This window comes from Oncorhynchus tshawytscha, linkage group LG13 (genome assembly GCF_018296145.1).
Source record: "Oncorhynchus tshawytscha isolate Ot180627B linkage group LG13, Otsh_v2.0, whole genome shotgun sequence".
Classification (NCBI taxonomy): domain Eukaryota; kingdom Metazoa; phylum Chordata; class Actinopteri; order Salmoniformes; family Salmonidae; genus Oncorhynchus; species Oncorhynchus tshawytscha.
Window position 1 is genome coordinate 84,365,768 of NC_056441.1, and position 13,624 is coordinate 84,379,391.

At 47.0% G+C, this 13,624-nt stretch overlaps 1 protein-coding gene across 1 annotated transcript in view; it reads right to left on the bottom strand.

The window, feature by feature from the left end:
• LOC112265721 (guanine monophosphate synthase) overlaps positions 1-12,123 on the bottom strand; it is a 33,261-nt gene extending 21,138 nt beyond the window's left edge. The window contains exons 1-7 of the mRNA XM_042296445.1: positions 11,676-12,123; positions 9,874-10,049; positions 9,082-9,196; positions 8,793-8,890; positions 1,243-1,346; positions 747-940; positions 277-442 (exon numbers count right to left, since the gene is read on the bottom strand). Coding sequence (XP_042152379.1) covers positions 277-442; positions 747-940; positions 1,243-1,346; positions 8,793-8,890; positions 9,082-9,196; positions 9,874-10,049; positions 11,676-11,702 — 880 coding nt within the window. The 5' untranslated portion in view covers positions 11,703-12,123. The remainder of the gene's footprint in view (positions 1-276; positions 443-746; positions 941-1,242; positions 1,347-8,792; positions 8,891-9,081; positions 9,197-9,873; positions 10,050-11,675) is intronic.
• Between the last annotated feature and the right edge of the window lie 1,501 nt (positions 12,124-13,624).

Genomic DNA, 13,624 nt, shown 5'->3' on the forward strand with positions numbered 1-13,624 from the left:
GACCTCTCACCTTTTGAGGATGATGCCCAGCTTGGCTTGACCTCTCACCTTTTGAGGATGATGCCCAGCTTGGCTTGACCTCTCACCTTTTGAGGATGATGCCCAGCTTGGCTTGACCTCTCACCTTTTGAGGATGATGCCCAGCTTGGCTTGACCTCTCACCTTTTGAGGATGATGCCCAGCTTGGCTTGACCTCTCACCTTTTGAGGATGATGCCCAGCTTGGCTTGACCTCTCACCTTTTGAGGATGATGCCCAGCTTGGCTTGACCTCTCACCTTTGAGGTTGATGCCCAGTTTGGTGAGGGCCTCCTCAACGCTCTGGCTCTCCCTCTTCCTCATAAAGCCATTGTCGATGTGCACCGCGATGACCTGCTCCTGGTTCAGAGCTTTGTTCAGCAGTGCCGTACACACCGTGGAGTCCACCCCTCCACTCAGCAGAACCTGGGAACAACATTGGACCAGACATGCCAATCAACACAACGCCAGGACTAGAAAAACATTCTTTCATCTCCACCCCCCCCCCTCCTCCCTTTTTTCTCTCTCTCTAGAGGGACAACCTACTTTCTGGGAGCAGAGGAAGTCGATCACATTGTTTCAGCAGAGAAAACAGTGCAATTTCACTGTCTAATTGAGTGTTTAATATCTCAGATTAATTTACTGTGCCCTCCCAATGTCTATGTTCTATACTATGGGGCCCATGTTGTACACCCACATTCTGCATCTAACCATACTATAGATTCCTCACCAGTACTTTGGACTTTCCAACTTTCTCCTGAATCTCTGTGATGCAGGACTGCTGGCGGTTCTGGACAGTGAAGTTGGAGGTGCAGCCGGCGATCTCAAACAGGAAGTTACGTAATATCTCTGTTCCCCGCTCCGTCAGGTCCACTTCCGGGTGAAACTGGGTCCCATACAGCTTCTTCTGCTCGTTGGCAATACCTGTCAGAGAACAACAGGGGGGGGCAGTGGTGAGATGTGGGTGATCAAAGACGAGGCGAATGAAGGGAGGGAAGAAGAGGATGGGGAGGGAAGAAGAGGATGGGGAGAGAAGAAGAGGATGAGGAGGGAAGAAGAGGATGGGGAGGGAAGAAGAGGATAGGGAGGGAAGAAGAGGATGGAATGCCAACGGTCTTCATGATCATATTGTGTAATTGACTGAACGTAGGGAAGTATGGCACTAGACTAAATTAGTCTAAAATATAATTTCTTCCAGGCCCAGGACCCTTTCCCGGAATGCTTACCCGCAATGATGCTCCCTGACTGGGCCACCACCTTGAAGTCATCGGCCACCTTGTCCACACTGTCCCCATGAGTCAACAGCACCAGCTCCTCCTTCTTAAGGCCCCTGACAACATCAAGTCACACACAGGGTCAAAGGTCAGACAGGAAGTACATTCACACACACAGGCATAATGAAGCCTAAAATAACTCCACCCATATCTGGAACCAGAGGGAACAAAACAGCAGCCATATTGTGCTCGTGTCTAACTGTGTGTGTCTGAAAAACGACTCACTCGCTGGCCGCCATTCTCTGCGGTGGTGGCAATTTTCCTTTTTCTTCACCATAGTAAGCGGAAAATTCTTTGAGGGAGGAACGGGTACAGCTGTGACACAGCTATCTCGTTTTACGACCAAGTCAGCTATATCCAAACAGCGACTAATCGTTAGCAAGCTAGCCACCATGCTAGCCACCATGCTAGCTCGCTTTTGTGGTTTTACTTCAACAAGAAAAGTGTTTTACTGGCTACACCAAGCTATGTTTTTTCGGAAATGGTAACCGTCCATCACACCGAGTCCCACCGTCGAGATAACCCACTAATCGCGAGCTATCTGACTAGCCTACTACGCTAGTTTTTTCTGACAGCTAAAAACATAGCATCCCAGCTATGGCGACAAAACCATCTCCCACTCCAAATGAGGAGAAGATGCCGGCACAAATCTGCTCCTGTGGAAACACGATATCGGCCAAGGACAACCACTCGTTCTGCTCCGCTTGCCTTGGGCTGCAACATGCCAGGGAAGCGTTAGCCTCCCCCAGCTCCTCAAATCAAATTTTTTATTTATTCCTTTCCATTTCACTGTGAAAAGTCTCTGTTGCAAGCTGGCACGCCAAGCTAGCCTGAGTCAACAGGACCCTAACATGGGTGCTTGTGTCCACAATGGCTCATCAGAGGCGATGGATATCCCCACTGGGAATCCTGGAGCGGCGGCTAGCGCAAGCTGGGGCGACCAGCTTCACGCCATTGCCCCGCTGTTGGAGGACTCCAGCAACGGCCTCACGGCTTCCTTGCCAGGCTTCCTGATTGGAGGTGAAAACTACTCCATGAGGTTCTCCTTTGAAATCGTTGGATGGAGACGAAGACTCCTTCATCCCATCCGGCCAGGCCACTAAGCCTCCTGCCAGGGAATCCGAAACTGGAGACACAGGACAGGGTCCATCCCTACCAGCTCCCGGTGTGGACCTGCAGGATGTGTGCAAGCGCGCTGTAGACAAACTGGCGATTCCCTGGCCCAATGCAGTAGCAGACACCACCACGTCCCGCTACCAAGGTAAGAGACTACCCAAAGCCAAACGGGCGGCAAGGCAATTACTACCAGTCTTCCCAGAATGCCTGGAGGTTACCCATACCTACAGTACACCTTTCTCCTCCAAGAACCCTGTCCAATGTGGGTTCGGTGTTAGACTGTGCTGACATGGAAGGGATTGGGCTTGCCCATATGCCTCCCATCGAACCCCTGGTGGCTTCCCATCTACACCCCAACCAGAAGTCCTCCATGACATCGACTGGCCCCACCTTACCATGTACGAGCGCTTCCAGTCCTCCGTAACAGAGAAGGTCTACAGGTTGGTCGCCACAGCAGTGAAGGCTCTCAGCACCGCCTCCATGCTCTCGGCATATCAAGCTGAGCTACAGGATTAGAAAGCGGTCACAACAGTGCCGGGTCTGTGGGACGAGATCTGCATTGCCACAGACCTCAACCTGGGTTTGCTTAAAGCCGCCATCCAGGTGTCAGGAAGAGTGATGGGGCTCATGATATCCCAGAAGTGTGCAATGGCTCAATCTATCCACAGTGTCTGACAGCTAAAAGCTGAAGATCCTGGGTTCTCCAGTAGACCCTAAAGGCCGTCGAGATGATACAGAAACCCTTGGACCTAGACTTGGAGCGTCGGTACTCGCTCGACTACAGCCTCGCCGATGTTAATGGGGGCCTGGTCGGCCCGCCTTTTCCTATAGTCCACGATCAGCTCCTTTGTCTTGCTCACATTGAGGGAGAGGTTGTTGTCCTGGCACCACACTGCCAGGTCTCTGACCTCCTCCCTATAGGAGGCTGTCTCATCGTTGTCGGTGATCAGACCTACCACTGTTGTGTCGTCAGCAAACTTAATGATGCTGTTGGATTCGTGCTTGGCCACACAGTCGTGGGTGAACAGGGAGTGCAGGAGGGGACTAAGCACACACCTCTGAGGGGGCCCAGTGATCAACGTGACAGATGTGTTGTTGCCTACCCTTACCACCTGGGGGCAGCCCATCAGGAAGTCCAGGATCCAGTTGCAGAGGGAGGTGTTTAGTCCCAGTGTCCTTAGTTAGTGATGAGTTTTTGTGGGAACTATGGTGTTGAACACTGAGATGTGGGAAAGTGAAGTGCGATTGAGATTACTCCATCTGTGGATCTGTTGGGGCGGTATGCGAATTGGGGTGGGTCTAGGGTTTCCGGGATGGTGTTAATATGAGTCATGAACAGCCTTTCAAAGCACTTCATGTGAGTGCTACGGGGCGGTAGTCATTTAGGCAGGTTACCGTTGCTTTTATGGAAACAGGGACTATGGTGGTCTGCTTGAAACATGTAGGTATTACAGACTTGGTCAGGGAGAGGTTGAAAATGTCACTTGCCAGTTGGTCCGCGCATGCTCCGCGTACACATCCTGGAAATCCATCTGGCCACGCGGCCTGTTTAAAAGGTATTGCTCACATAGGCTACGGAGAGCATTATCACACAGTCGTCCGGAACAGCTGGTGCTCTCATGCATGCTTCGGTGTTTCTTGCCTTGAAGAGAGCATAAAAGGCATTTAGCTAGTCTGGTAGGCTCGCGTCACTGGGCTGCTCGCTGGCTGGGTCTTCCTTTGTAATCTGTAATAGCTTGCAAGCCCTGCTACATCCGATGAGCGTCAGAGCTGGTGAAGTAGGATTCAATCTTAGTCCTGTATTGACGCTTTGCCTATTTAATGGTTGGTCTGAGGGCATAACAGGATTTCTTATAAGCATCTGGATTAGTGTCCCGCTCCTTGAAAGCGGAAGCTCTAGCCTTTAGCTTGGTGCGGATGTTGCCTGTAATCCATGGCTTCTGGTTGGGATATGTACGCACAGTCACTGTGGAGACAACTTCATCGATGCACTTATTGATGAAGCTGGTGACTGAGGTGGTATACTCAATGCCATTGGATGAATCCTGGAACATATTCCAGTCTGTGCTAGCAAAACAGTCCTGCATGTAGCGTAGCATCAGTGTCATCTGACTACTTCCGTATTGAGCGAGTCACTGGTACATCATGCTTTAGTTTTTGTTTGTAAGCAGGAGTATAGAATTATGGTCAGATTTGCCAAATGGAGGGAGTGAGGGAGAGCTTTGTATGAGTCTCTGTGTGTGGAATAAAGGTGGTCAAGAGTTTTTTTCCCTCTGGATGCACATGTGACATGCTGGTAGAAATGAGGTTAAACTGATTTAAGTTTGCCTGCATTAACTTTTTATGGCTGCAGGGGCAGTATTGAGTAGCTTGGATGAAAAGGTGCCCATTGTAAACGGGCCAGCTCCTCAGTCTCAGTTACTAATATATGCATATTATTATTAGTATTGGATAGAAAACACTCTAAAGTTTCCAAAACTGTCAAAATATTGTCTGTGAGTATAACAGAACTGATATTGCAGGCGAAACCCTGAGGAAAAACAAAAGGAAGGAAGTGGCTTCTATTTTGAAAAAACTCCATGTTCCATAGCCTCCCTTTGCTGGACTTAAAGGGATATGAACCAGATTTCTTTTCCTATCGCTTACTCAATGTGTCAGTCTTCAGACAGTTTCAGGCTTTTATTTTGAAAAATTAGCCAGAACGATAACATCACGTCAAGTGCTCACATGAGTTTTGCTCGCACAACAGAATTTGGACAGCTATTGTTTTTCCCTCTCCTACTGTGAAAGACATTTTATTTATTTTATTTTATTTCACCTTTATTTAACCAGGTAGGCTAGTTGAGAACAAGTTCTCATTTACAACTGCGACCTGGCCAAGATAAAGCATAGCAGTGTGAACAGACAACAACACAAAGTTACACATGTCAGTTGAAACAATAAACAAGTCAATAACACAGTAGAAAAAAGAAGAAAAGAAAGAGTCTATATACATTGTGTGCAAAAGGCATGAGGAGGTAGGTGAATAATTACAATTTAGCAGATTAACACTGGAGTGATAAATGATCAAATGGTCATGTGCAGGTAGAGATACTGGTGTGCAAAAGAGCAGAAAAGTAAATAAATAAAAACAGTATGGGGATGAGGTAGGTAAATTGGGTGGGCTATTTACCGATGGACTATGTACAGCTGCAGCGATCGGTTAGCTGCTCAGATAGCAGATGTTTAAAGTTGGCGAGGGAGATAAAAGTCTCCAACTTCAGCGATTTTTGCAATTTGTTCCAGTCACAGGCAGCAGAGAACTGGAAGGAAAGGCGGCCAAATGAGGTGTTGGCTTTAAGGATGGTCAGTGAGATACACCTGCTGGAGCGCGTGCTACGGGTGGGTGTTGCCATCATGACCAGTGAACTGAGATAAGGCGGAGCTTTACCTAGCATGGACTTGTAGATGACCTGGAGCCAGTGGGTCTGGCGACGAATATGTAGCGAGGGCCAGCCGGCTAGAGCATACAGGTCGCAGTGGTGGGTGGTATAAGGTGCTTTAGTGACAAAACGGATGGCACTGTGATAAACTGCATCCAGTTTGCTGAGTAGAGTGTTGGAAGCTATTTTGTAGATGACGCCGCTGAAGTCGAGGATCGGTAGGATAGTCAGTTTTACTAGGGTAAGTTTGGCGGCGTGAGTGAAGGAGGCTTTGTTGCGGAATAGAAAGCCGACTAGATTTGATTTTAGATTGGAGATGTTTGATATGAGTCTGGAAGGAGAGTTTACAGTCTAGCCAGACACCTAGGTACTTATAGATGTCCACATATTCTAGGTCGGAACCATCCAGGGTGGTGATGCTAGTCGGGCGTGCGGGTGCAGGCAGCGAACGGTTGAAAAGCATGCATTTGGTTTTACTAGCGTTTAAGAGCAGTTGGAGGCCACGGAAGGAGTGTTGGATGCCATTGAAGCTCGTTTGGAGGTTAGATAGCAGTGTTGTTGATGACACTTATCCCGATAGGGGGATTGCAGCCATAACAAGTTAAAGTCCCCGGCCACTAGGAGCGCCGCTTCTGGATGAGCATTTTCTTGTTTGCTTATGGCCTTATACAGCTCGTTCTTAGGTTGGGGTGCGACCCACGAGGGCAGAACAGTGAATGGGGACCCCATCTCCATCTTCTACACATAAACAGCCTGGAACTCCTTGGGGTGTCCCTAGCATTAAAGTCTTGTCTCCCATTTCTGGGGGGGTCGTCATGTTCCTAGTCATAACAGACAATACCACTGTTGTGGCTTACATAGACAAGGGGGACTGCGATCCCTTCACTTACACACACTGATACACTGACTGAATATGTGGAGCAGTTTGCATCTCCAGTCACTGAGACCTACTCATGTACCGGGAGTAGTGAATCTGGGGGCAGATTCCATATACTCCATGAGGGGTGGAAGCTCCACCCAGAGGTAGCCAATCAGGTTTGGATGCACTACGGCACCCCAGCAGTGGAGCTTTATGCATCGATGGAGAATAAACACGGTTCCTGAGGGATCGAGACGCACCGATAGGATTGGACGCATTAGCGCACGAGTGGCCACACATCCTCCTGTATGAATTCCCCCAACTGGCCCCAATTTCCCTCACCCTAGCCAGGGTAGGTCTCTCATACTAATAGCGCTGCATTGGACAGAGAAACACTGGCTAGCAGAGATCAGTCAACTACTATGTGGTCAACCGTTGCCCCTCCCTCTGTGTCGGGACCTACTGTGCCAGGCGTGAGGGGAGATGTTCCATCCTCGCCCAGAACGGTTCGCCCTCTGGGCTTGGCCCGTGAACAGCTCAACTTGAACACCGCCGGGCTTCCCCCAAAATGTAATTTAGACTATTCAGAGTGCTGGAGCCTTATCCACCAGCTCTCTTTATGATTGTAAATGGCACGTGTTTGAGGAATGGTGCAACAAGTCACAGACGGTGTCATTCCAGTGCTTTGTCTCTATAATCATGTCATTTCTACAGGAATTATTATTAGACAAAGGCTTTTTCTACTATTAAAGTACCAGGCAGATATTTTGGCTTGTCATGTGGGTTTTGGGAGCACGACACTTTTACGAAGGGTGCATGTCGTTTGTGTCCAGTGTCCAAACAGCGTTCCCCGTTGTGGGACAGTCGTTTTGGATGCTCTATGACAACAGCATTTTGAGCCGCTGGATCAGGTGGATCTGAAGATGCTTTTAATTAAAGACAGCTCTATTACTAGCACTGTCCCTCTGCCAAGCGTGTAAGTGACATTCACGCACTCTCAGTGCATTCGTCATGTGCAGCTGGCACCCAGTAACGATAGTATCATTGTGGCCTAACCCCTTGCCTTTATCACTAAGGTTATTAACCCAACTTTGATGCGTCTTCCCCTTGAGCTGAAAGCTTTTTTTTTTGTCCCCACCGTTTTCCTCTCCGGGTGCACATGTTGTGCCCAGCACTCTACATATATACATGGACAGGACTAAGGGGTTTAGAAAAGGTCATTAGATGTTCATTTCCTGGATGAAACCTTACAACGGTGAAGAGCTCACAAAACAGCTCCTATCCCACTGGATAGTGGGGGCCATTGCTTTGGCCTACACAAGTATGGGTCTCCTGCTGGCCTATGGCTCATTTCACTAGAGAAATGGCTACATCCCAGGCTTTATTTAAGGGCATATCTATCCAAGATATTTGTTTATCTGCGAGTTGGGCTCTGCCACGTACATTTGCAAAGTTTTATAGGCTTGATGTCACTGCACAGACCCTGGCGCATACGGTTTAACGTGTAGGATCTTCTCAGGGGCAAGTCTCATTGTGTGGTGTATTGCACAGGGCAGTCGGTCGTCAGGATAAGCTTGTCCGGCAATACGGGAGTCAGATAATCCCATAAGGGAAATAACGAAACTGATACTCGAAAGAGAACTTTAGGTTACGGCCGTAACCCCGGTTCTCTGATAGCATGAGTGAGGTATTTCACCAGACCACCAACCTTGCACGAGCAACGAAGAGGCGTGGCTTATTTTTTGAATGACTCAGAGACGCTGCGTCAGACCTTTTTATAGGGTAGGAGGGATGCCCCTCCCCGACGCACAAGTCTCGACATCCAGCCTATCACGGCCGGCGTAGTGTAATAAAGGTTTTTGACTAATACACTGGGGGCGTATCTCATAAGTGAAATACCGAAACGAATACTTGAAAGAGAACTGAAGTATGTGACGGTTGGAATTTTGATCCAGTTCACATCAAACACATTGCTCTGGAACAAACCAATCAAAAACACCTGTTTTTGCTCCTCTAACCATTAACCTATTTTCTCAGAGTGGTTATGGTGAAACCACTCTTTCTATCTGCCTACACCGAAGAATCTTTAGTTCTTCTTAACCCACCTGAAGAGAGAACAGGTGTTGTCCAGTCCGATGTTGAACACTCCATCCTCTCTCACACTCTTCCTGTGTACTGTTCCTCCAAAAACCTTATTCATCATCTGTGGAGAGGACAATTGATCATTAGCCTCTTATATCTGCATTTTGTACTGATTGAAAGACCTCCTTTCATTTGTATGTGATGTGTACATAAGAACGTGATTCTAAGTGGGTTTTATCCAATTGATCTGTCTTATGCTAAGGTTTTCTGGGGGGAGGTTTCTTGCGCGTGTATTTCTCAGGACCCTCCTACCTGCATTCCATAGCAGATACCCAGGACAGGCTTTCCAATGGTGAATATGGCAGGGTCAAACCAGGGGGCATCCTCAGCATACACAGAATTAGGACCACCAGAAATGATGATCGCCCTGGAGACAGAGAAAAGTAAAAAATAAAAAAAGGTGGAAGGAGGATATATATTCAAAAGGCAAAAGACAAACAATCAATGTCATCATACACAACAACAGAGTAGTCATTTCATACTAATAGCATAGACATGGACACAGTATACAGCTGTTTGAAAACCCCACCGCTCTCTAGTGTGCCCATAGTTGAGACATTCTCTATTGTCTGTTCATACTGAAGCATTCCAAAAAGGTGTGTGTGTGCGCGCATCTATTCTGTAGGGGCGGAGAGACGATTTCGCAAACTGTAATGGAAAAATTGTGTCCCCTAAAAAAGCCCTCCCTGCAGAGATGGGGACCTCTCCTAAGCAGTAGAATGCAGTGTAAACACACACACTCTCTCCAAGGTCAGTAACATTTCATATATTTACAAAGACCTGCTTAGTCTAGACATTGGTTTGTGTTCCTTTTGTATAGGGCTCCAGGCTCGCTCACAGGCTGTCCTGACAACTATGTTCCTCCACAGACAATGGACAGATAAAGAGGAGATCTTGGGAATTATCAGTGTCATTGTTCTGACAGGTTCTCTCTCTCACACCTACAGTAGATATGATTGTTCTTGTTTATTTCAAAATGTTTGGTCCAGGTTCATTGACTTGTAAATGTCACCCAGGTGCAAGTGTGATGTCAGTCAGTCTCACCTGAAGCCTTGTTCTCTGATGGCGAAGGCTGGCGTCTCTAGTGGGAGGATCTCTGAGCGGACAAACAGCTCTCTGACCCGCCTGTCAATCACCTTGCCGTACTGAGCCCCGGCGTCCAGGATGACCACCGCCCCCTCACATGAACCATTCTGAGGCTCAACGCTGCTGATGTCCAGCTGGGGGAGAAAGAACACACATCCACACACACTGTCCTGACCACGTATAAACACTCAATCAGGATAACCACATAGGCCTACGTGTGGAATAGCTTTCAACCATGTTTTTAATGAAGATACAATAGTCTATATTCCAAACACAATGGTTGAACCAACTGGTGTTCAAAAAGCATTACAAAACAGTAAATTAATTCAGAGACAGACAAAACCATTTGCGATGGTGAATGGCCCCACTTCGCTAACCTCACTGTGAGGAACGGGATTCATTAAGGCCAGAACACAATTTGAGACATGTGAACACAATTTGAGTACTGAGAAGAGGCCACACAGAATCACGAGTCACACAGAAGCTAGGGGCCTGAGCATGGTCCAATAGGGACCAGCTTTAGTAAACTGTTCAGTCAAGTAGGGGCTTTAACCTGCCTTCTGAGATTTCTAGTGACCAGATAGATGCTTCAAACCATGATTCACAGGCCAGTGGACATTACTCTAGGATAGATATCATAACAAGTTATTTTGCAGTTAAATCTATACGCCCACCCCTTATGCATGACTTATGTAGACAGCCATTGATTCATTGATATGGCAGTCAAGTGTTATCAAGAGAGATAGTGATTTTAAGACCGTCACTATGGTTACAAGCTTAATATTCCTATCAAAACTACATTTCTCATTCAATACATTGGGGCATTAGATATGGGGGGGAAAAAATCAAATGCACTGCTCTAGTAGTAAATTGTGAAGTTGAGTAGCGTGTCCCCACGTGGTTTCTGACACTCCGCACTTCCGTCAATGAAAAACAACAGGCATTCGCTCGTGTATCAAGTACTGCAAGTGACACCATTAAAGCCCTAAAACTGCGAACCACACATTGCATATAAAACCGCGTCGATATTGGATGTGGAGTTGTTATACTGGGCCTGCTTTCCTGGAGAAAAGTAAAATGGAGTACTTATGGATATAAAAAAAAAAAACAATACGATGGTTGGCCTATGCTGCAGCTGGCACAACTGTGTGGTGGGTGGACAGACTGGAGACCGGGCGCTAGCTGGCTAGTCATAGTTAGCTAGCCACCAATCCGATTGTTTCTGTTAAATAACCAAAAAACAATATGCATGCTCGTAACACAATCTCGCACTGTTGCTACGAAGTTGAAATATATAAAAGTCCACGATCATCTGTAACTACACTGCTAGCTATTATGCTAGTGAGCTAACAATATCGGGCTATTGCTAACGTTAGTTGGCTAACTACAGTAGTCGATATCCAGCTGTGCGGCTGCAGCTAGCTAAGCTACATTTACACGCGGCTTCTGCTAGCAATGTCTACATCATTAAAGATGCAATAGTGGCATAAAAGTTACATTCACTATCTGCCGGAGGTTTATAAAAACCCTCAAAAACATACATTTAAAAGACGGGGCAACAGGCATGAAGACAGGCATCTCCGACGGGGGTGCACGCACGCCGCAAGTTTGCTGAAAACACGACATAGGCCGTAGCTAACCGGGGACTCCCAGCGCCCATGTCCCGCAGCCGACAACCACCGACAGACAGCCGATACACATTGAACGAGAAACGGGATATGTTGCTTCCTTCGCGGCACATAGGCCGTTGTTGGACTGACCTTGGTATCTCCGTTGCACAGAGCCATGGATGAGTGTAGCAGAATGAACTCTCCTCCTCGGTCTTCCAGATAGCACGCAACAGAGAGAGAGAGAGAGAGAGACTAGTGGTTGCTCGCTGAGTTGTTGCGCCGACCGCTGACGAAAATGTGTGCTAACTAGCGCTTCCGTAGCTACAATACTCACTGTGTGAATGGCTTTCTATGACCGTGCACTGTCGGACCACTTCGCTCAAAGACTGTCGCTGTCCCCTCCCCTCTTGAAGAGTAGGGAGTACTAGTGACTGTCTGCGTGGGAATAAGGGCTTCTAGGGAGGAGTTACTCCTGGATAATTCAGTGGAAAAGTTGTATTATGGAAAAGCTGCTGCAGTTTACAAGGGGAATAATTCGCCCTATGTCTAATCTATATCACGTGAATAATGTAAATAGTATGTAATTGCCTAGCGGACTAAACACCATTCCATGGGGAAAGACGTATCTGGGGATAATTTTGGATCCCTCTGTGGGTGAAATGTAACAGGAGCTATGAGGGGAAATCCAGACAACGGTATGTCTGGATCATGGGTTCAGCTTCGACTAGAGGAACAGAGTGTTTGTACATTCACTGTGTGTTAACATTGTACACTGCATGTAATAGACACATATGAAGAGGAGTCTTCTGACGTTCTGAAAGGGACTGTTAAGTTCTCTGCTGTTGGGGTAGATGGAAAATGGACGTGTGAACTTTACTGACTTTATTGTCCCCATGGGGACATGTTGTTGCAGTGTCATGTACACATTTAAAGTGCCGTTTAAATACAAAACAAAACTAACAAAACAACTTTCATAATGGTTACATACCAATAAAAAGAGACTAGCCTGCTGGCCTTACTGGGTCGATAGGAACATCAGCCCGAGCTATTTAGGAGGGATATCACACCTGGCACAAATTATTGTCTAGTTGTGTTTTTCCGGGGGGGTCTAAAATTATTTTGTGAGCCTTGTGACCTTAAAGATCTCATCCAGGCCTGTCTGTTTGACTACAAGTACCTTGCTTGCTGTGGTGATAATCCCTCTCAGCATGTTTCTCTGGCTGACAGTGGCATTGCCAAACCAAAATATAATACAAAAAGTTAAAATACTCTCAATGAAAGATTTGTAAAACAGAGTCAGTATAGTACAGTCTACATTAACAGATCCCAGCTTGTTGAGAAAGTACAGTCTCTGTTGACTGTTTTTGTAGATCAGGTCTGTACATTTACTCCACTGAAGCTTATTGTCCTAGAGGACACCCAGGTATTTGTATTCCTCTACAATCTCTATATTTTGACCTCTGATAGATGTTGCAGAGGTAGGTGTTGTACACTACTGAAGTCAATGCACATCTCTTTGGTCTTATTGGTATTGAGGACCGAGTGTGATTCATCACACCATTCTACAAAGTAATCTAGGACCGGGCCATGATGTTCCTCATCATCATGCAACAGCCTGATGAGGGCAGTGTCTTCTGCAAAGTTACGGTGTTTGTCAAGATGGGAACTAGTACAACTATTAGTGTGCAGGAGTGGGGACTAAAACACATCCCCGAGGAGAGCTGTGACCGCTGGCTCAGGAAGTCCAACAGTCACAAAACCAGCCCTCCATCTAAGAAGTCCCAAATGAGTCTCTGTGCCAGAATGTAAGGCTGGAGTGTGTTGAAGGCAGAAGAAAAAGTCAACAAACAAAACCCTGACATTGACAAAACCCTGAACCTTTGTTCAAGCTCTGTGTTGTGTACCTTCAGTTAAGTTACACCCGAGGAGGGCAGAGGAGAGGAATCTCACAGCAACGAGACAGAGTGCCACTACTGGAGCAAAAGGATTCAACTGTTGTACTGCAGGGTCCTGTTTCACCCTTTCAGTTTCGTACGGAACATGCTGGTTTGTTCATGTGGGATGGGATTATTATCATTATTTTAATGATGAATCAAATT